The sequence below is a fragment of the Magallana gigas genome, chromosome 9, assembly GCF_963853765.1.
Source record: "Magallana gigas chromosome 9, xbMagGiga1.1, whole genome shotgun sequence".
Lineage (NCBI taxonomy): Eukaryota > Metazoa > Mollusca > Bivalvia > Ostreida > Ostreidae > Magallana > Magallana gigas.
In genome coordinates this window covers 6,807,995-6,832,669 of record NC_088861.1, presented here as the reverse complement: position 1 = coordinate 6,832,669, position 24,675 = coordinate 6,807,995, and the positions used below count along the sequence as shown (strand labels likewise).

General features: G+C 31.0%; 1 protein-coding gene across 1 annotated transcript in view; it reads right to left on the bottom strand.

The window, feature by feature from the left end:
- The window catches only part of LOC105347673 (uncharacterized), a 46,258-nt gene that overhangs the window by 5,658 nt on the left and 15,925 nt on the right, over nt 1-24,675 (bottom strand). Inside the window, exons 5-10 of the mRNA XM_066071141.1 lie at nt 22,057-22,105; nt 12,663-12,853; nt 6,755-7,062; nt 4,084-4,224; nt 3,441-3,677; nt 2,319-2,428 (exon numbers count right to left, since the gene is read on the bottom strand). Coding sequence (XP_065927213.1) covers nt 2,319-2,428; nt 3,441-3,677; nt 4,084-4,224; nt 6,755-7,062; nt 12,663-12,853; nt 22,057-22,105 — 1,036 coding nt within the window. The remainder of the gene's footprint in view (nt 1-2,318; nt 2,429-3,440; nt 3,678-4,083; nt 4,225-6,754; nt 7,063-12,662; nt 12,854-22,056; nt 22,106-24,675) is intronic.

Here is a 24,675-nt window from a genome sequence, read left to right as displayed (position 1 = left end):
CGGCTTTGGATTCAAATATTATCGTATACGAATATTAAGTTCACTTTTTAAAATCATCTCCGAGATGATAATTATATTATATCCATCGCAAATTAGTATTTTTTTTTTGCTTTAAAAGAATTGTTCTATCGGGAGCAATCCCGCGTTCGTTTAAATTGCCAGCGTACATTTGTTATGTCAGTAATACACATTGTGCTTTATATGACGGCCGTGTATACGTATTGTAGAAAAGTTGAGTTTAATTACCATGCATTGGAACCATTTTATTAACACATCTCCCAGTACTGAAACAATTCAAAATGTCTCTGTTACAGTAACACAGTGGGGCGTTAATCGTGTACGTCCAGCTCTACAAGCACATGCGCTGTCGTCTAGGCGACGGCCTGAATACAGCTAGCGACTCTCCTATCGATCGGTTACCTGAGTCTCGTAATGCATTTAAATATAGACAGGGGCACAGTTATGAAACAAATGAAAATGTACATATGTACAAAAACATTTGGGAATTTTATGTGGAATTATTTTTGCGCGCTACATGTATCAGTTAGTGCATTACAAGAAGCCCTTTCATAACCTCATAAACGTGCGCACCCCCACAAAAATGGACCGAACTGACAACAATTGTTTCTGCAAATACTGACTATAAATTACGAAAACATTAAATTGAATACTATAGAAGGATTAAAAATTAATTTCTTTACAACTTTGCTTCAATAATGCATTAGAAATGTTTATTCCTTTTTAAGTTATTGACAAGAAACTTTGGACGCCTCTTACTCCCTAATTATAAGGGCCAGCCCCTTTTTCGGTATACCGAATGAAAGGTCTGGGTAAGACCAAGAACTTACTTTTAAAATACATGTTATAACAAATTTTTATCAGGTAGAAAACTAGCACGGAAAATACGCGACCTTTTTTGATTTTTTTTCTTACCTTTGTTTCAACATCTATACCATCCCTTTTATTTGCATTTAAATAATAAATAAAATATATCTCGCACAAATTCAATGTATTAGCTTCCAAACCAGCCCATCTTTGAGACTCTGCCAGTAATCGTTCAAGCTAAACCCCCTGGACAAAAGAAGTCGTTAAATTTTACTAAAAGGGGAATAACTCAAAACCGGATAGGGATTTTTCACAACTAAAATATGCAACGACAACATCACGCGGCATGTTATCAGTCCTGAAAATTTCAAAACAGTCGATGAACAAACGAGCGAGATATTAAGGATCAAAGTTGGCGTCTAGAAGAAAAAAAAAATAATAAGAAATTTGAAAATTTTTCAGAATAATAGTAAGGTTTTCCGCTGAGAGCGGAAAACCTTAAAGATTACAAAAAAGATTACACTAAAGTAAACGTCTAGTAATATATTGTTGTTGTTATACTTTCATGTTAAATACTGAAATCTGATTGGTTTAGACGCAGTTGATAATCCATTCTATTACCCTCAGCATTAGCAACACACTTAGCAACGGTTAACATAACGAATTGTTACATGCACGTAAATTATCCGCGTTCGGTTCGCCGTAGAATTCACGTCATTTCTATATAAAAGCGGTAAAAAATTCTCTAAAATTAAGACATTCAGTATAATAAATCAAATAGTGCCTGTTTGGGAGGATAACAGTTGAAATTGACACCCCTCGAAAACCATTGTCAACCTCCGCTTCGCGTCGGTTGACAATGGTTTCCTCGGGGTGTCAATAAAAGATGAGTGACCCAAAATGGACGTGTCTTATAGCAAAACCGGAAAACGGTATTGGCTGCGCCGTGTACGTAGTAATACACAGTGTAGTGCTACATGAAAAAATAGTAGTTTTAAACAAATTGGAAATAATATAAATACAAGTAATAAGGAATCATTCTTTGAATATTATGAAATAATAATTTCGGTCGTAGCATGGTCAAATCTATCATAAAGCCCTTCGTGCTTTATTTGATTTGACTACGCCTCGACCGAAATTATCACCTCATGATAATAAAAGAATGATTCTTCATTTCTTAATTAAAACCACAAACAAACAAAAATATAAAAACAACAACATTTAAACATAAAATAAAAAACCGCTACAATTGAAAGATGTGGAAAAAATGTCATGAATTATATATATATATATATATATATATATATATATATATATATATATATATATATATATATATATATATATATATATATATATAAATATGCATATATATATATCACCGTACACGCAATACGGTAGTATATACAGTTTGAATTTATCTTGATCCTCGGAAATATAAAAATCTGATCAAATGAAAGGTAAAAATGTCTTTAAAATGTCTACATACAAACCTTAGGTGTCGTACAATTCTGATGTTTTCAGCCTTTCTTATCCTTAACTCCAAAGCTTTTCGGAACTTTTCAAACTGTGCAGTTGACGAATTTTCTTTTTCAGGAGTAACCTTTGTAATAGAATTAATGTTTTGAACCCTCAAGGTATTTATTCATTCATTTTGAAAATCCTCTTTTATAGATACAAGTTAAAACATTGATTACTGAAAATAACGTTTTCAATTATATTTACAGTTGTAACAATTTATAGTTTATGCCACTGTAAAATATTTATTCAATCAAATCACCTTTGATATAACCCCGTTATACCTGTTACAAAATTTATTAACGTATTCATAATATATAGCTCCATTGGCTTACTCTTTGATATCGTAAAACCTTCAATCATAAAGCGATTTTCTCCTGTCAAATATAATTAAAGATATTTTTAAATTTTATAATAATATTAATGAAAACAAAAATGTTTTCGTTTTATTTTGAATAATATCGAATTGAAATTATCGTTAATTTACTTTAATTTCTAAGATATTTAAATTTGTTTGTTCCTATTATTCTAACTATCATTTGATAAAAACTTTACAAAGCAACACAAGTTACTTGTAATTAAGTTTTGCCATTTTCAAATCGATTTATAATTAATTAATCGTAAGAAGCAATACTGTTATTTGTTTGGTTAGTAATATCTATTTATATTTACGTACAATGTATTTGAAATCATAAATTTATTGCAAAACTATAATTTTGATTTTTGTGCGTGCTTTATTGTATTTCAATGTACACGAATATATGATGACTCTAAAAGTCTTTACCATTTAGTCATCTGAAATCTCCTAAATAGCGTTTTACGATTACTATTCAGTTGACAGTATTGCAAAGTTCTTTGGAATTTCAGTGTTCCCACATTATGACTGCAGGAACATGTGACCAAATAAGCCAACTATTCGCTAGTCGTTGATAAATCTTAAAATCGGATTATAGTTTTTATCCCACTTTCAAGACACATAATTTTAACTAATTGTATTACTTTCAATACCAAATACACGTAAACACTTTCACATTTACATTTCAATTACTCAGAAGAAGGCACTTATTTGAATAAAAAGAACATTTTTTCAAAATTACTTCTTTCAAATTCATTCTGAAAATATTTTCCTCTTTTACAGACGGCCATGTTTGTTTAATATCTGATTCGAGAGTTTTCCATGTATAAGTTTCATCATCTTCGCTGCTATCTTCGTCCCTTTCATTCTTTGGAATTGTATCCCACTTATTTGTTACAAATATAACGTCCTCCAGATCAAAACATGGCATCTCGTTTTCCATTTGCAGGAGGATTATAGACTGAAGTATTTTTGGAAGCTGTAAAAATTTTCATCAACTGTATAAGAGTAAGGTAATTAACAAAAAATGTGGTTTTAACAATCTTTAACATTTGTTTCAATATTCTGTAAAACTTTAAAGTGTTAAGAAAGTTTTGTAACGTTAACGACTAGTGAACTATTCCTCTGAAAAATGTAAATAAAAGTTTCCATAATTTAAGTACAAATTTCGGCAGATGGTTAAAATGATTGTTGTTGGATTTTGTTTTTGCATTGTTTTTGACAGGTGACTTAAATGTATCTTAACTAGGGCCCATTTGCATACTAGTACTTCTGTCATTCAGTCACCTTTGTAGATATGCAGAAGCATAGTTTTATTTTGTGAGCCTAGTAACCCTACCGATTATAATATTGACACCAACTATTTGTTATGAAATTTTGCTTACCTTTTCTTTTTGCATGCCACCAGCCTTTGATACGTCTATTACAAAGATAAACGACACTGCATTAGGAATGTATTCCATGAGTCTCTGTGTTACTTCCTTTGATCCTCCAATGCCTGGTGTGTCCACTAGGATCGTGTTACTCTGTTAATCAAAAATTATGACAAAAGCCTCATAGGCCAAATCACTCACCCGAACAACAGTTCTTGTACTGTTCAAACTCACAAAATACCAAAAGTAGCCATAGGTCACTGTGACCTCAGGGTATGAGGATGTTTGCAAACATAATAAAACAAATTGTAGCGTTGTTGTTCTAAAAAAAGGTTTTTTTAACCCCTCTTAGGTCTCAGTATTGGCCAGGGGTTCCAGTTCGAGAAATGTACAATCTACAATATCAGAGGAAGCCTATAAATTGTAGCATTCAAGTTCCTAAGAAAAAAAGTTTTGATTTCCCATTCATTTCTATGTTAATCCTAAAGTCCCTCCTAGGGTCCAAGTGGTAGCCTTGATGTCATATCTAAACAATCTAGAATCTATATTATCTAAGGATTCCTGCTTGGTAACATTTTTTTTGTTTTCTTTGATGAATTTTGAACCACTAGTTCGGCCCCAGTGTTTGTCAAAGGGTCACCGTTTTAATAATTTGGAATCTTTACCATGCATAAAAACTTTGATAAATGTCAACACTTTTGTTGCAGTAGATTGTTTAATACTCAATAAAATGCTTACTGTTTCGTGAGTGTCTTCCCTCCCCCCTCTTATTTTGACCATTACGATTCCTCATTCATACTAATGTTTTTAATATAAAGTTTGATTAAATCTCACCCATTGGTTCTTGAGAAATGAAAACAGTTTACAGAAAGAGTGACTGAGAGATAGACAGACAGACAACAGGTTACTAGAAAAACTAAATTAAACATTTGGTTTAAAAAATTATCTAATCAAAACTTCCTGCAAATATGCACATCAATCCGTTTGTCTTAATCAACTACAAACTTTATGAAATTCCATTTATTGGCTAAAAGGGGATGTGTGGCCATCTTGTACATTGTAAAAAAAAATGTAAATATTTCTTGAACTACTTATTTCCGCCCAAAACTGACTAAAATTGTTGTCAAAAGATAAAAAAGCAATAAATACGAGGTTTTACATGTTCTTTTTATTGCAAATTACGCACACAAGAGCAGAACAGTGCCTCTTTAATCACTTAATTAGAACTGCCCAGCTACAGACTTACGTTCAAGGTTTGAAATCTGAAAAAAATATGAAAGGAGGTCATTTATGTGTACATTATACAACCTTATGTTGAGAAAAAGGTCAAAGTTTGCTTATTCAAGTTGTAACTTTGTCTCAAGGGAGGGTACCCTATTCTTAAAATGGTCTACAAAACTCTTCATTGCCGGTATTGAATTGTCTGTGTCTGTGGAGGTACATTGAAATTATTTTTCATTGAAAAATATATGTATTATCTTTGTTTAAGACAATTAATTTCTTGGACCCCTACCCTACTTCTAAAAATATTTTATTTGATTTATACTTATGGAATAATCAAAGGCCGGAACGGCCACAAAGGCGTCGAACTGACATTTTTTTTCTTTTATATAGAATAATATTAATAATTTGAATTTCTGTACTAATAGTCATATCAAATAATGTTAGACTTAGAATAGAAAAGGACATGGATTCTGTTTTCTGCTGCTTTAAAAACAAAAATCAGTATATTTTTTTTTATAGAATAGGTAGTGATGCTTTTATAATACAATAACTCATCATAGTTGCAAAAATCAAAAATTTCAAAGTTCAAAAATAATTTTAAAAAAAAGATTGTTTTGAATTGACATTTTTTTCCCGATGAAAATATAACGTCAATATGCCCTCATAGACACAGGATTTCTATGCATACTGGGATTTTCTTGTTCTAGATAACGTCCCGACTGAATGAAATAGGATACCCTCTTTTGAGGCAAAGTTACCACTTCAATGAGCAGATTTCAAATGTTTTCTCAGCTAATGGTTGTAGAGAGGACATCAATGAACCACCTTCAGATTTTTTTTCAGATTTTTAAATCTTCAATGTATCTCCATAGACACAGTTTGTAATAGACACAAAAGACACTTTTGGTTTTTGAGGCCCATTTTAAGAATAGGGTACCTTACTTTGAGACAAAGTTACAAATTAAATGAGCAAACTTAAACATTTTTCTTAACAAATGGTTGTGGGGAGGACACCAATGAACCCCCTTTGTATTTTTTCAGATTTTTACATCTTCAAAATATGTCTGTAGCTGCGCAGTTCGACAGCTGTTCTGAGTGATTAAAAAGGCATTGTCCTGTTCTGCATACTTTTCAAACAAAATGACATGTAGGACTTTACATTGCATTTATATCTTTTTTTTGCAACATTTTTGGCCAGTTTCGGACAGAAACGCGAGCAAGAAATTTTACGTTCTTAGCTTAAAATGTTCAAGATGGCCGCACATCCCCCTTAATAAAACAAATTATAATAAGGGAATAAAAGCAGTAGCAAAACAATATCGTGAAATTTGAACAAGAATTCAAAGTGTTTGTGTATAAAAGTAAAAACATCAATAAACAATTACATAAATAGACAAATACGTAGCTAAAAAAGATATGTTACGAGACTGTATTTTGCAAGACAATTAAATTGTTTTACCATAAGAAAGGGGATCGGGAATCCTATGTCCACATTTCGCAAGTTATTCGTTTTCTTTGATGAGGTCTTGTCTGTCAAGTCCTTTAAATAATTTCTTAGTACTTTCACACCTTTACATGTCGCCAAATCACATCTCTCTGTCAAGTCTGTTTCTTCTATCTGTCCTGTGAGACTTTCGGTAATAATTCTTACTCTCTTTGAATTACGTATTTTACATATTGTAGAGGTGGATTCATGAGTTCTGCATTTGAAGATTTCTTTTTCAAGTATTTTGTTTATCAATGTTGACTTTCCAGAACTTGTTTCTCCTAAAATTAACCATACTGACAATGGAAACATGACAGGGACAACCAGTGTTAGTTTCAGAACAAAACTTAATGAATAAATTACTTTAAAAAAATAAAATAAAAACATAACACTACAACTTGAAATAAGGTAGGAACTATATCATATAAATAGTGCCTGTTTGAGAGGGTAACATTTGAAATTGACACCCCACGAAAACCATTGTCAACCGATGCAAAGCGGAGGGTTGACATTGGTTTTCGAGGGGTGTCAATTTCCACTGTTACCCTTCTAATCAGGCACCATTAATTTTATTATACTGAATGTCTCATTTTTAAAGAAATTTTTTACTGCTTTTATATGCGCATGTAACAATTCGTTGTGTTACCCGTTGCCAAGTGTGTTGCTTACGCTGAGGGTAATAGAACGGATTATCAACTGCGTCTAAACCAATCAGATTTCAGTATTTAACATGAAACTATAATAATATAAAATATAGTAAAATATCGAGGTTTTGTTTTATGATAGTGTGCACATTTGGCTTTGCGGCCGATTATTCATTTGAAATGAGTTAATGTGTTTCACTTCATGAAAATTCGATATCAGGGTAGATAATAGGGACATAAATTAACTATTTAATGATACAGTGCAATTCAAAAGCATGAAGGTTTTCTGTGATATTAAATATGATTATAAAATAATGTTTCAAAAATTATTACAAGATTTGAACACTTTATAATAGGTGACCAAAATGTAACATTCTACTTCCGGTGAGATATCTCAATTATCTCAGGTAGCTTTTAATAAACAAATTTTGTTCCCACGAGATCTCAAAAACTATTGGTGATAAAGACACGAAACTTTCATGGATGATAGACATTTGAATGAAAATGCGTTTAGCTGCTTTCATTTTGTCCACCGTCACTTCCGGTCCAAACCGGAAGAGTTCAAACAAATCATGTTGTTTATAAGTTCAACTGTTTTTCTTTGACAATTTTAAATAAATTGATAGGCAATAAAGCCCTGTTTTCTAATGTTTAACAAAAACCAACTTTCATTTTCATTTAGTACTTCCGTTTGTCCGTTTCCTGTGCTGAGACAAAATACTCCTCGAGATCTCAAAATCTGTAATTACTTTAACAATTGAGCACATCAAACTTTGTGGGATGATAGATCTATGTATGTAGATGGGTTTACACTTTTTCGTTTTGCTCGGCATAACTTCCGGTCGTCACCAGAAGAACTTCAAAAAATATGTTTTTACGTATTTAATTTATTATCCGTAGAACAAAGACATTAGTATAACTCTTTACATATGTCATCTATGCAATGTTAAATAAACAAAAAAAATCTACTTCCGGTGAGATATCTCGATTATCTCAGGAATCTTTTTTAAAACATATTTTGTACCTGCAAGATCTTAGAAACTGTAAGTGATCAAGACACGAAACTTTCATTGATTATAGACATTTGATTGAAGATGTGTTAAACAGTTTCATTTTGTCGACTGTCACTTCCGGTCCACACCGGAAGAGTTCAAACAAATCGAGCTGTTTATCAGTTTAATTTTTTTCCTTTGATATTTGTAGTTAGCTCGATTAACAATAATGTACAAAAGGCAAGTAAACAAGAAATATTTGATACATTTTACATTGAGCACTTCCGTTTGACCGTTTTCTGTTCGGAGACAAAAAATCTTATTTCGACGAGATTCCAAAAACGGTAACGACTTGAACAACCAAACTTTGTGGGATGATAGACCATTATATTTACATGTGTTAACACTATTTTTTTTTATCTGGCGTACTTCCGGTTGTCACAGGAAGTACACCCAATTTTGATTTTTTGAAATTAATTTGGTTATTCAGCATGGAAGTAACATTTTAACTATAGAAATACAAATGTATATCTACACATGGTAAAAAAAAAGTTCTAGTAAAACATCTCAAAGAAGATAAGAAGATAAAATTGAAGAAAGTGAAAATCTTCCAAGTGCCCTAATTAACATGAATGAAAAAAGAACTCCTGAAAAAGAATTAGATGATATGTACAATCAAATAGCAAAAGGTGCACAAATTAGATCGAAAGCTCAGTGGATAGGACAAGGTGAAAGAAATAATTTTTTTTTTCCTCAGTATGGAAAAGAAAAATCAGATAAACAATACAATATAAGAAATAAATAATGATAATGGGACGTTTTCTTCCAACTCTGAAATCTTGGACGAAATGTGTAATTTTTATGAAAAACTTTATAAAAGTACGTCAATCGAAGACAATAAAATATCAAACTATTTAAATGATATTAAGTGCCCAACACTAGATGAAAATGAAAAACAAAATCTTGATACATTACCATCAGTAGACGAATGTAAAGAAGCAGTTTTTAACATGAAAAATAACAAGTCTCCAGGTTTAGATGGAATACCATGCAAGTTCTATAAATGTTTTTGGAGTCATATTGGCCCCTTATTTTATGAAATATTATTATACGTATTTGATAATCAGGAAATGTCCTTTTCACAACGCCTATCCCTTATTACCCTTTTATTCAAGAAAGAAGATAAAACCGACTTAAAAAACTATAGACCGTTAAGTTTGACAAATACAGATTATAAAATCATTGCCTTCATATTCGCAAGACGATTACAAAAAGTTATTGATAAATTAATTAGTAAAGAGCAATCAGCATACATCAAAGGGCGATTTATTGGAATACATGCTAGAGTTGTCTTAGATATTTCTGAATATTGCATGGAACATGCAAATGATGGTATTCTTTTATTTATAGATTTTGAAAAAGGGTTCGATTCGGTGGAATGGAATTTCTTATTACACGTTCTTAAAAAATTTAATTTTGAGGATAACTTTATTACCTGGGTAAACATTTTGTACAATTATCCAATTTTAAGAATTAAAAATAATGGTTGGGTTTCAAAAATTTGCTCGATGTCTAGAGGAATTGCCCTATTTCAGCTTTGTTGTATTTATTCGTAGCAGAAATATTATCTTTGAAACTAAAAAACAATAATCAAAGGCATTCAACTTAATAACTCATCCACAGAAATAACAAATTTACAACACGCAGATGATGTAACTCTAGCTTTGAGAAATATAGAGTCACTAGAAAAGGCAATCGAAACTGTTAAAATTTTTGCAATCATGCTGGATCAAAAATTAATAAGAAAAAAACACAGTGCATACTTTTATGAAATCTCAAAGACAGGTACACAGAAGTTTGTGATATTAGTGTTACCAACAATGCTGTTCGTTGTTTAGGTATCTTTATTGGTCATAACAAAGAACAATGTTATAATTCTAATTGGTTAAAAATCTATGAAGATATGGGGAAATTATTCGAATCATGGAAGAAAATAAAGTTAACGATTTTTGGAAAAACATGTGTTGTTAACTCCTTAGTCGTATCAAAATTAATATATGTTGGTTCAATCTTACCTATTCCAGAAAACGATTTAATGAAAAAAATGAAAAATAGTATTTTTAACTTTATATGGAATAAACGTGATAGAATTAAGAGAGAAACAGTAATAGGAAAACAAGGAAATGGTGGTTTAGGTTAAGGAGATATAGAGCTAAAATTAAAGGCTATTAAGGCATCATGGGTTAAACGATTGATTGATGAATCCAATGTCATTAATAACATTGTAAACAGCTACTTGAATGTAATGAAAATAGATTTGAATTATTTGCTCACACTGTCTGAAACAAAAACCGAAAACTTTACACTAATATCTAAATTGCCCATTTTTTATAAAGAAATATTTAGTTACTAATGAATGTAAAAAGACAATAGATGTATCTAATTTATCAGACATCAAGTTTGCACAGCAGCCATTGTGGAATAACAATTTGTTTCAATATAAGGGCAAAACATTATGTTTTCAGAATTGGATAGCGAGTAATATTTTGTATGTAAAAGATGTATTTAATGAAAATGGTGTGTTTAAATCATTACAGGAATTTTAAGATATTCTGTCAAATAGATCCAATTGGTTGTGTGAATATAATATAGTTCGAAATGTAATTAAGAACAAGAGTATTTTGTTTGATATGAAATGCTGTGTTTTTACTTGAACAGACTTTGTAAAAACATTCAATTTTCATAACGGTGTTCATTGTATCTTAGAGAAAAAATGTAAGTTTGACTACGAAAATATGTTGTCAAGAAAGTTTAAACCTCCTTGCCATCAGTCTTATTTAAGCAGAAATTATTGTGTAAGCAAAGAATATTGGCCAAGCATCTATGAAAATAAGATAAAGAACATGTATGACAAGTGTTTGAGTGAATTCAACTACAGCCTGCTTAACAATATCTTATGTACCAATTTTTTTTTGCAAAAATGTAAAATAAGACAAAATGCAAAATGTGACTATTGTGACATCTCAAATGAAGATATTAAACATCTTATATTTGATTGTGATAATGTCAAACAGATATGGCATAATTTGAACAATGCTTTAAATTTTTCTGTTAAATGGAAACATGTTGTAATTGGTTTTAATGTTGAAACTAACCCAAAAGTATTGTTTTATATTACAATTATATCTTATATAGCTTTAAAGATATACAAATTCAAAATGGGATGTAGAATAAAAAACGAGTGTCAAGATAGTTTAAAATTAAAACAATTTGTAAAAAATTCTTTATTTAAGGATATGGATATCATGCTAGATTTTTCAAACATGTATTTGTTTAAAAATATGGTAAAGCGTTTGACAAATCTGTTATAAATTACTTGTGTTTTGTTATTCTCATTTGTATTATAATGATGCCAACTTTCCTAATACCCAGGATATCTGGCTTTTGTAAATGGGTATTGTTGTTGTAGTGAAATAAAGCATAATTAGAAAAAAAAAATCTCAAATTACTCAGGTAGCCTTTTTTTTTTTAATCAAAAAACAAAGTAGCCACAAAATCTCAAAAACTGTGAGAGATCAAGACACAAAACTTATATTGATAATGGACATTTGATTGAACATGAGTTTAACGGGTTTCATTTTGGTCGTAGGTCACTTCCGGTTCTAACTCAAAGCGTTCAAGCAATTGCTTTTTTTTTAACTTTAGATTTTTTAAAACATTTTACTCAATGTGATGAACTGTAACGTACCGTAGCTAAATGTGCTAATATATCTACTTTCAATTTCTTAAATCACTTCCGTTTGTTCGTTTCCGGTCCCGAGACAAAAACTTATTCTCAACGAGATATAATAACTAAAAAAAAAAACTTGAACATCCAAACTTTGAGGAAAGACAAAACAATGTATGAATATATGTTAACTATGTTCTGAATGATCCGGCGTAACTTCCGGTCGTCACAAAAAGTACTCAAAAATGACATTTTGTCTTTTTGTTTTGTTTAATTCTTGGGATTTCCTTTACAGGATTTATTACATCCATTTTCTGTTTACAAGAAAAATTGATTTTTGTACGGATTAATGCATGAGGAACGGAAGACCTTTTTGTTGCTATAGCAACAAGAGTCTAGTTTTTATTTATTTTTGTATTGTTTATCCAGCATTCTATAAGATTTTTTAAATCATTGTTTCTTAAAAGTATGTAATAGCATTATGTCTCAGAACTAATGTATACTTGTTTCAACTTCACCTGCAATCACTATCCCGTGATCTAATTTGTCGATATCTGTTATCCTCTTCTCCAAAACTGTAAGATAATCGGGGTATGACTTCTGAAGTTCACTCTGTAAATCTTCTGTGAAATCGTCGCTTTGTAGGATATTTAAAAAATCACGGTACATGGATATAACCTGTTTCAATTTTTCTTCCGAACAGCTGCATCTTTAAAAAAAAAATAAAATCATCAGTATTCAAGGAACTTAAAGATGACAATACAATCGACTTTAATAAGTTTTACATGGTTAAAACAAAAACAATTTACTGAATTTTCTTCACAAAAATGACCAAGATGAAGTTATAGGTTTAACAGTGAACATTATAGGTTTAACATTAAATAAAAGGCAGCATGTCAAATAAAAAAGACGCATTGCCTTTTTATTACAGAAAAATAAAACATGATTGCATATAAAATCTGTGAAAACTTTCACTAAATAAAAACCATAAAATCGACCTCTTTTCAAAAAATGACCTTCGGGGCAATATTCAACGTTGAAAAATGACCCAGGGTCAATTTCCAACCCGGGTCAGTATTTACACCACCTTTGCGCCCAATTTTTTGCTGAGAAGTGCATGTTGATGTTTTTCAAATGAATATAAGTATGGAATATGTCTTATTAGAATGTTTCGAAGGCACATATTATTAGTAATTGTTGCCCTCATCATTTAAATTAAACTACTCATTTTCTAGGATTTGGTAAGGTGTCGTCTACCTAGCTGGGGTCAGAATGAATACGTACTTACATGTAAAAGTGGTTACCAGACCTCTTGGCTTTTTTACATACTGATCACTTTTAAGACATGAGGTAGTACAAAATGATCATTTTGTGAATGATTATATGCATTTTGGAACCGATGAGAGGATGTAACTGAAATTCAGCAAATCCCATCACTTTAGGTTCATTTTTGGAGAGATCTTCCTCCAGAAATGACTATAATATTTGGATAATTTCGAGCTTAATGAATGTAACAGTTTTATATAAAAGAACCTAGGTAGAATATGATGAACAGGCCAAAGCCATGTTAAACTTAAGAGTTTTCTAGAGTATGTAAGTTTTTCACCTTTTCTAAAGGGAGACAGGACACGAATCACGTGACTATCATTGCAATGATGCTTTCATGTGCTAACTCTATTATGACGTCATAATTGATTTGATTCAATGATGCTATGATGTCATTTTTCCACCATGACATCAAACCTGATTTGATAGATCTTTGTCCCTTATTTCACAGTTCTAAAGTAGTAATTTTCACAACATGATATATATATATATATATATATATATATATATAATATATATATATATATATATATATATATATATATATATATATATATATATATATATATATATATATATATAACTATATCTATATATATCTCTATATATATATCTATATATATCTATATCTATCTATCTATCTATCTATCTATCTATCTATATTCAAAAATGAGTAAAAGGTGATATCACACAGTATAAATAATAAAAAAAGAAAGAGAAAATGAACAGTTCCAAAGTTTCTATTCACTAGCGCTTTCTGGATTTACATCCTTCTTCATGTGAATGTACATAAGTTATGATACCGCTATATATATATATATATATATATATATATATATATATATATATATATATATATATATATATATATATATATATATATATATATATATATATATATAGTATAAATCCACACACGTAGTATTATATGAAAAAAAATCACAACACCGAAATAAACTCAACTAGTTTCATTTTAAATCATCAGGAGTTTGACAACATGTTGCACATATTACACATAAATACGAATACATATTTCTTATTGTGACGTCATAAAACGCTAGTATTATGTTTCGTTATGTAGCCGAATTGATAATGACGTCATAATATAAAGATTATTATTAAGTACGGGAAAATAAAATTCTCTAACAGATAATAGAAATATATCAAATTATGGCGGGAAACAGTTTTTATCTGACACATAATATAATCATTAGGCATTTAAAACAGGTCTATATTTGTTGATAAACAGTTTTTCTTTTGACTCACGTTCTTTTTCTGTGGTATCCTTCAGAACATTGAAAAAAGGAAAAACGGTAAAATTGGGACTTTTATTCCTTGCACAGTTCCTTATATGTTCACTGACGGACTTACATTGGTATTGAGGTTCCCTGATTTGTTGTCGGTGCACGGTCATCCTGTGTCTCAAGGTGTCTCCTGTCTGACAATATAATTTCCCCCACAAACAGCGCAACGAATGACATAGATAAGGTTTGAACTGGTGCATGACATGGAGGTTTTGATGGAAAAATCGCTTCCGATTTTAAAATGAAATGTGGATCCTTCTGTCAGATATGGGTATGTACTACATCTGGGTTTGTCACATTTTTGATGATGGGTGGTGCCTGGTTTTTACTGGAAAACGATGCTCTGGTAAGAATACATTTGAGAGAAGGGCTTTGTCGTTTACTTTTGATGATCTGTGAAGTATCTAATATTCTCTTCATGTCTGGATCCTCCTCTAGGATAGGTAGGTTAATTCTAATTATGTTGAACACTTCTGGATTTCTAGGGTTGTGCGTAGAAACGTTTGGTAAAACATTTTTGACGGGTTTAATTTTAACTAAAAGTAGATCCTTTCTTTCGTGGGATTTGGCTTTGATAATTCCGTTTTGAATCAGTTGTATGGGATAATTTCTTTGAAGTAGTAAATCTTGCAATTATGTGAGACAAAAGTCTATGATTTCTGTATCGGAGATTATTGTGCATAAACGCCTTTCTAAATTGTATGGAATATTATTCCTAGTGTGTCTAGGGTGGCACGAGTCAAATAAAAGATATTGCTTAGTGTCTGTTATTTTGTAGAAAACATCCGTTATCATACTGTCTTCTTTTTTAAGTACCATAACGTCAAGGAAGGATAGCATATTATTATCCGATTCCATAGTGAATTTCAGAGTAGTGCTCAAAGTGTTGAGGAGTTGAGGATATTAACAAACTCAGTTAACTGATTTTCACTTTTGTCCCATATAAACAAAAGACCACATTAAATACATTATGGTTACCTTAAAATCATTAGAAAGTAGAATCAATGCACAGTTATTCCATTTAACACAAACAAATGAATTAGTTCCCTTTGTTTACGTTTTTGTCAAGGGAGATAACTCCGCCAAAATTATCATTTTAAATGAAAAAAATATTTATCAAACCTACATGAAATATTGCAAATACGCTGATTATTGAGTGGAATAGTTATTAGAAATGAACATTACAGACGATACAATACTGCATTTATTTAATTTAATCATGTTTATGAAATATTCATATTTGAGATTTGACTAAGATTTTTTTGTGAAATGCAGAGATTTGAGTTTTCTCAAATTTGAGAAAAAACTCAGACTTAAATATATATATATATATATATATATATATATATATATATATATATATATATATATATATATATATATATATATATATATATCAAGCGAGGCAACATCTCCGCAGAGACCCTCAGGTATATCGTCACCTGGGGTGCCAGGGCTCCCCTGGATCAGATAAATTATAGTTATAACTAGAGCAAAGCTCGTTGCAAAGCAACGAGTGGGTCTTCCGTTAATGTCGAGAGAAAAGCTAGAAGTACCTTATGAAGCAGAGTTCTTAAGCCAATAACAAGGGTAACTAAAACAATAAGAACAAATCGAATAATTCTTGGTACGACTTAACAAAATCCGAATGAATTTAAGTACGGTTTAACAAAAACCTTTCCGATTTCAAGAATGTCTTAACAAAATAAACCCGAATGTGTTCATGTACGACTTGACACGATTATTTTTGGTAAGAATTAATTTTACATTTAACTTCACGCTATTTTTTAAACCAAGAACGCGGAATCAAAATTTCCGGAAAAATCAAATTTTAAGCCCCAATTTCTCTGTAGTGCATGGTCCGATTTTAAAACGAATTTCAGCGTTAGATTAAACTTAAAAAGTTCTTTGTTTTTGCTAAATGAAGAATATCAAATTATCGCGTTGAAAAAAGTTATCATAAAAAGACTTACTAGCCCATTTAGCCCCTAATTTGAGGGGCCAGTCCTTTTTTCTTTATATCAAATAAAAGGTCTCACAAATGTAAACACAAATGTTAACATATTTTGTTTACATGTATTCACGAATTGTTAAACGTTTTCGAGATATCTGAACAGCTGTGTTTTAGGGGCCGACCCTTTAACTCCTTATCGGGACCACCAACAAAACAAAATTAGTTCCCATATTGTTAAGAACATTATTTTTAACATTTTGTGTTCTACATTGCTTTTAAAAATATTTATCCTTTTCCAGATATTATTTATGATCTAAGTTTTGAACTTCTGGCCCCTTGAAACCCCAAATTACGTAATATATATCTTAGCTATGGTACTGTAAAGATAAACAGCTGTACAGTGAACAATTTTGCTTCTATAATTACTAACAAATTTTTGTTCAGCAAAGAGTTATTGTAAGAAGATTTTAGAGCCCTCTTATCCCTTAATTTTAGGGGCCAGCCCCTTTTTCTTGATATCAAATTAAAGGTCTTGCAAATATAAACATATTTTGTTCATCAAGTGTTCACAAAGTGTTAACTGTTCTCGAGATATCTGTACAAATGTGTTTTAGGGGCCGACCCTTAAACTCCTTAATGGGGCCATCAACAAAAAATTTAAGGTGGCATATTGTTCAGAACATTATTTTGAGCAACTTTTGTTCTACATTGCTTTTCAAAATGTTTCTCCTTTTTCCGATATAAATGGTGAAAGTTTTGAACTTCTGGCCCCTTGAAACCCCTAATTACGTAATATATGACTTAGCTATGGTACTGTATAGATAAACAGTTGTACAATGAACATTTTTGCTTCTATGATTGATAACAAATTATTGCACAGTAAATGGTTATTGTAAGAAGAATTTAGAGCCCTCTTTGCCCCTAATTTGAGGGGTCAGCCCCTTTTCCTTGATATCAAATTAAAGGTCTTGCAAATATAAACATCTTTTGCTTTACATTATTTAACAAAATATGTATACATCAAAAGATATTTCAGAAAATGTTCAAAAATTTCGTGGAAAAATTTGGTCCTTTTTTTCAGGTTCAGGCGAGCTTCAAAGCCACGCACAATTTTCATAAGTGAAGGCAATGGGGTACATCTACATACATTTATCTACAATTCCTGAAAATTTCAAGCTTCTATCTTGTTTAGTTTCGGAGGAGATGCGTGGACAAAATGACCCTTAAAAATTTACAAAATCGTCAATTTCTGAAACCGGAAATGACGTCATAAGTTCAAATTTTAATAACCTCGAGTATTTACGATACCAAACAAGTTCTGAAAATTTCGTGAAAATCGGTTGAATAGTTTTTGAGATATAAGCCACAAAAAAAGTCAGAGGAAGAATAATAATAATGAACTAGAGCAAAGCTCGTTGCAAAGCAACGAGTGGGTCTTTCGTTAATGTCGGAAGTAAAGCTGGAAGTTCCTGTAAGAAGCAGAGCTCTTGAACCAATAACAAGAGTAATTAAAATAAAAAGATGAAAAATCGAATTATTCCTGGTACGACTTAACAAAAACCGAATGATTTTAAGTACGATTTAACAAAACCCTTCCCGATTTCAAGAACGACTAAACCAAAAAAAATTCGAATGTGTTCAAGTACGACTTAACAATTATTTTTGGTACGAGTTAATTTTACTTTGAACATTACGCTATTTTTTAAACCAAGGACGCGGAAACAAAATTTCCGGAAAAATCAATTTTTAAACCCCGATATCTCTTTAATGCATTGTCCGATTTTAAAACGGATTTCAGTGTTAGATTCAGCTTGATAAGCTCTATAAAACACATCTTCATTTTTGATTTGATCAGAAAATTCATTTTTTCGAAAAATTTGTTTTACTTCCGGTTTCGACCGGAAGTGACGGATTTTTATTTCCAGCCTTATTGCACATGTAAATTGCCAAATTCATAACCACAGAAAATTTCAAGACTCTATCTTAAAGCGTTTTTGAGAAATGTTGGGGACAAAATGACTTTTTTTAAAATTTAAAAGTGACGTAACGTCAAAACGGAAGTGACGTTGTTATGGTAACTTTAAAATCTTTGAGGCATTATAATTGCACATAATCGCTGAAAGTTTTCTTTAAATAAGTTGAAAACTTTTTGAGTTATAAAGCCGAAAAGGAGTCAGAAAAAAAAGAAAAAGAAAAAAAATAATAATAAAAAGAAACCGAAGAATAACAAGAGGGTCTTCCGTTGGAAACGGAAGACCCTAAAAAGAATCCGAAGAAAAACAATAGGGTCTTCCGTTGGAAACGGAAGACCCTAAATATACAGTTTTATATAGTCTTATATCAACATTCAATATGGATTTGCCAGTAAATGGATAAACACCCCCACACCCCCACTCCCACACTAACACCCATATATATATATATATATATATATATATATATATATATATATATATATATATATATATATATATATATATATATATATATATATGAATATAAAAAATACAACTTCATCAACAGTAAAAGACAACCCAGAAATCTCCGAAGGATACTTTGCAAGTCTTCTCTTTATCGTCAATCTTATTCTGTCAGCAAGTGTAACGATCCCCGCTGTGGAACTTGCCAATACATTAAAGTCGGGAAATCGTTCAAGTTCGGGGACACGGACTTTATTGTTAATGCGAACATGTCTTGTGCCTCTAAAAATGTTATATACAACATTACGTGTAGCCGATGCAACGAATTTTATATAGGAGAAACTGGAACAACCTTACGCACCCGTATTCGTATACACAAACAACACGTCAATCAACCCGAGTACAGAAAAATAAAACTTAGTGAACATCTTGATATTTGTGGCCACGGACAATTTTCAGTTTTTCCGTTTTATTAACTTTATACTGACAATGCAATTGAACGAAGGGAAAAAGAAAACATTTTATAAAGTCACTAAAACCTTCGTTAAATAGTTTGATATAGACTGTTTCATCGTCTTTGATTTTGTTTTACTGTATATTACGCTTTATCACATGTTTATCCCAATATACGGTGGATATCACTCATGGGATAAATTTTTGATATTCCACTGTGTGTTCTTACGCCACGTGACGTCATAGTTAATCATTACGTAGGTTTAGACGGTTGATTGACGTAGAATGAAAAAGTAAATAATTAATTCAGTTGAGGGGTGTTGAGATATAAATTTGAAACATTTAATGTTGTTTCAGTTATTTGTCATGAATTCATAAAAAAATGTTCGAAAATGAATGTCTGTTTGTTAAACTTCAAGGACCTTCTTTTCCATGCGTAACGTTGTTGACGTGTTGTAAATAATGTGTTGTGCGGCTCACAATCACAATTTTTACAGAAAAAGTTGGGATTAACAAAATACTTGGTAAAACATGTGATAAAAAGAATCTCTCATGATTTGCGATGGTATATGATTTTTATCCAACTCTTTTCGTGTTTTCTATCCCCTCGCCAAGGCTCGGGGATAGAAAACACACAACTCGTTGGATAAAAATCATATACCATCGCAAATCATGAGAGATCCTATATATATAACTTTATTCTATGATTGTTTCCTTCAATAAGCATTATGACGTCATAGTATTATTGTTGACGTTATCACTAGGTAACGTAATTACGTCATAGTTTTAACGACTGTAAAACGTCTGAAGATTTTTAACAATGAAAGCGCTTATGTTTTGCAGTTAGTGTTGCTTTTTTCTTTTATTATATTTTTACCGGACACTGAGAAAATACTTTTGTGATATATATATATATATATATATATATATATATATATATATATATATATATATATATATATATATATATATATATTGCAGTTAGTGTTGCTTTTTTTCTTTTATTATATATATATATATATATATATATATATATATATATATACCTCAAGCTTATAAAATGAAATTTTCATATGTTCTTTAATTTATTAGCTCGAGGTCCCTTTACCCAATAATGTTTGTGCCAAGTTTGTTCGAAATTTTACTCAGTGGCTTTGGAGAAACGTAAAAAGTGCACAGACGGACGGAAGATCAGACAGACGGATGCAAACGAAAAGTGATCTGAAAAGCTCACTTGCGCTATCTGCTCATGTAAGCTAAAAAGGAGGAATGGTTTTAATGATAGGTTAGATGAGCAGATATCCGTATAAGCTAAATTGAAAAGAGATTCTGCGAGAAAACCATGTACAACACTGTCCAAATCGAAGGTTCACAAGTTTTTACAAAATTTAGTGGGAAACAAAACCAAACAAGTAATCAAAATTTACAAAATAACGATAGTTTTACCATATTTGCCCTACAGAGCACAATCTTCGTAAATGCTACTTTCATTCAAATTACATGAATAAAAATAGTCAATACACTTTTACTTTTTGACCAATGCACCCTCCACTCCCCTCAATTTACCACCATGACCTCTTGACCAAACTTTTAACAGACTTCTATACTTATCCTAACTAAGTATTCAGAATGCCTACTAGATACCCGGAATAAAAGATGAATATTCTTAACGATAAACTGCAAATATACTATATGACCTAAGCGCTCCCCCTTAAATCTGAACCACTGACCCTTGTGCCACAAATTTCACAATTTTAAGGATTCTTGGTGGTCATCAAATCACCCATGGCATCTTCCTTAAATTTTGATTTTTTTTCTCTTACCTTTAAACTATTATTAAGTATAGGAAAAATTCATATTTAGTTTCTTTTTGCTCTACACACAGATTAGTCTTTCTAGCAATATAATTTTTGAGAATTTTTTTTTTCAACATTTTCGACATTTTTCTATTCATTCTTAATTCCTATTTTTAAAATTCACCCCTTCCCTCTCATTGTGTCCCCATCATAAGGATCATGATTTGAACAAAATCGAATCTTCTCTACTTAAAAAATCTTCCACACAAGTTTTAGCGTTCATCGCTAGATAGTTTTTGAGAATTTTTAAAAGAGTTTTTTTCCCATTTAACCCTATGTAAAAATTTAGCCCCACCCTCATGGTAGCCCCCCTTATCCACGGGGATCGTAAAAATATCTTCTTTTTGAAGAGAATGGGCTATTCTTTTTACAAATTTGAATCCCCTTTGCCCAAGATTGCTTTGTGCCAAGTTAACCTAAAATTGAATTTACGAAGAGCAAAACTATCAGGTTTATAACCAAGTTAAATACATGTACGCAAGATATTTTTTACTCAATTAATTTACTACAAAAGTAAACAATGAAAAGTTAAAAAATATATCAATCATTAATTCCTCTACTAAAATCATGCTATTGCGCAAATCAATAAAATGTCTTACATTATTGGACTAATATCCTGAGCTGTTGAATACCCTCCTGCTGAATGATCTGCAGTAAATATAAACAAATTAACAACTGCATACAATCTAAAAAAACAAAAATGTAGTTAATATAAAGTAAAGGTTGTAAAAATACTTTCGAAATTAAACATAACATTGTTGCAAAATCGATAAACAAACTTTTAAATATTTTGTGCATATAACAATGTAACCTAAGCACAAAGATTTAATTTAAAAAACTTAATACATGTGTATAAAGAAAGTGTTCATTAAATAACAGTTAAGACTGCTTTAATTTAAAAGGTTTATTAGCAAAAGAATCAATGATATATATTTACAAAACCACTTTCACCTCTACATTAACTCACATCCCTCTTTAATAACTATAGTCTGTCCCAAGATATTTTTGCCGCATATTTCCTTAAATTATTCGATATTTATAAATACCTCTTGGTTCAGACGATGTTCATTCAATAGTATGAAAAAATCCCAAGATTTGCTTTTTGAAACGCCCCCTTTAGCCTGTCGGGTATCAATACACGGCTAAAAATAAAAAAGTCTACAGGGTTTTTCCATTGCCAAGGAGATGTAGACGCCCGGATGATAACGTTGAAAAATTGCGCGAGGCATCCCGAGTATTTCCGAATGGAGAAAAGATGTCAACATTCCCCATTATAAATCTCCGTAGGAAATCTGTTTTCGTTCCTGTGAATTTTTACGAAGGAAAAATGATAATGTGTGAATGGAGTTATCTTGGGAATTTTCCCTTTCATCGATTTTAATTGCACTTCTGTCACAGGTATGTGCATTTTTATTCAAAATCGTTCAAATATGCAGCATAAATATCTTGGGACAGACTATAATAAAACCTACTTTAATAAAATCATTTTAATAAAAGCATGAAAAATGCATACAAAAAAATCAACTTGTTTGTTTGATATGTTGCTTTCTACCTCTCCAGTAATCACTAGTTCTCTACTGTCACAGAACAATGTTCATAATTGCAAATTAATAACAATGTTGTATAATTTTTACCATTGTTTCAATATTTACATGTACATGTACACCTAACAAATCTTCTAAGTGTTTACCTTGACAAATAGAAAAAAATTATAAAACAGAAAAACAATATTATGTAGTAACTGATATGTCAACTTAACATAGCATATGTAAAATTATACTTACTTTTTATAATCAATTTATTAAAAGTTTTTTTTTTGTTATAAAAGAAAGATGTTAATATAAACGAAAAAATGCTTAATTTTATATAATTATAAAGGTAGCGATCATTGCAGAAAAAATTACATAACCCGATAAAGAAAGTTATTTATTTTTTCTGCAATGTCGCCACCTTCATATCCCGCATGAATCACTAAAGAAAGCATTTTTTTGTTTAAACGATCGCAATTGCTCTGTTTGTATCCACAATTGCCACACAGACTTTCAGATAACGAATTCACAACAACTATGATATGATTTTTACTTGTGCTTTTGTGAATATATCAAATGACAGTCACAAAGGTGTGACGTTATTGACTTTTCCAGAACGTTAAAACATTCAAAAATCACTATACTATACAGATCCATGTATAATAACACGCTAAAGTGCGATACTTAATTTGTATGCACAAATTGCTGCAGTTATGAGACTGTATCTTTCAAAAAATCATGATTTAATGCTTATACAATGTATTTACATTTTTTTTTTTTTATCTTTTTGCCTTGTCTGCATATGTGATTTATACTTTAAAATTCACATCTTATCCTAAGGGTAAGTTCATATTGATTTAAGGGCCGCGCTTACAGCCACAAGCGATTTTCGCCTGTGACGCTGCAGTTTACAGCGTTCAACGTTTGTGACGTTATAATAAAACTCGTCATTTTAACCTTTGAGTACCCTCTGTGCATTACAGTTTCATAACTGCCGTAACTTTCAACACTATTTACAGGACAAAAATATGTGGAATGTAAATATAGATCCATGTGTTTCTTTCTAACTCCCTATGATTGGTGCATTTAAGACATGTCTTATATTTTAGCATTAAATGATTTATTTCTAACGTCGTTGTGTCAATTATTACCGTCAGGTGAACAGACAATTTGAATAGCACGTTATGATATTTTGTCTGCTCAATTGACGGCAGTCAATGACACGACGACGTCAAAAATAAATCATTTAATGCTTATATTTAAAATTTCCCTCATTGGCGAAATCAATTATATTATTAAAATGAATCGGTATACCTTGCAGATCACGGAAGGGGGGGGGGGGGGTAAATCAGTAACAGCAAGAACGTCTGGATTTTTTTTAAAAACCGGTTTCATCTGGTTATCACGTAGACTGTTGATACGAGATGAAAATATAATCTATGAAAAATAACTCTTGAAATAAATTTACCCCCCCCCCCGTAATCTGCAATGCATACAGTTTTGGAAAAGGTGTACATCAAACAATTTCAATTCTTTTCTTCAAATGATAATTCAATTTTGACACTTGCTTTTAAAATTGCAAATCCCCTTTTCTGACATGAGTCGAGCATTCTGATTTAAAATGTCCCAATAAATGTATATACACTCTGTAAGTAAAGGAACTATTTTGCTTAGAGGCACTACGTGTAC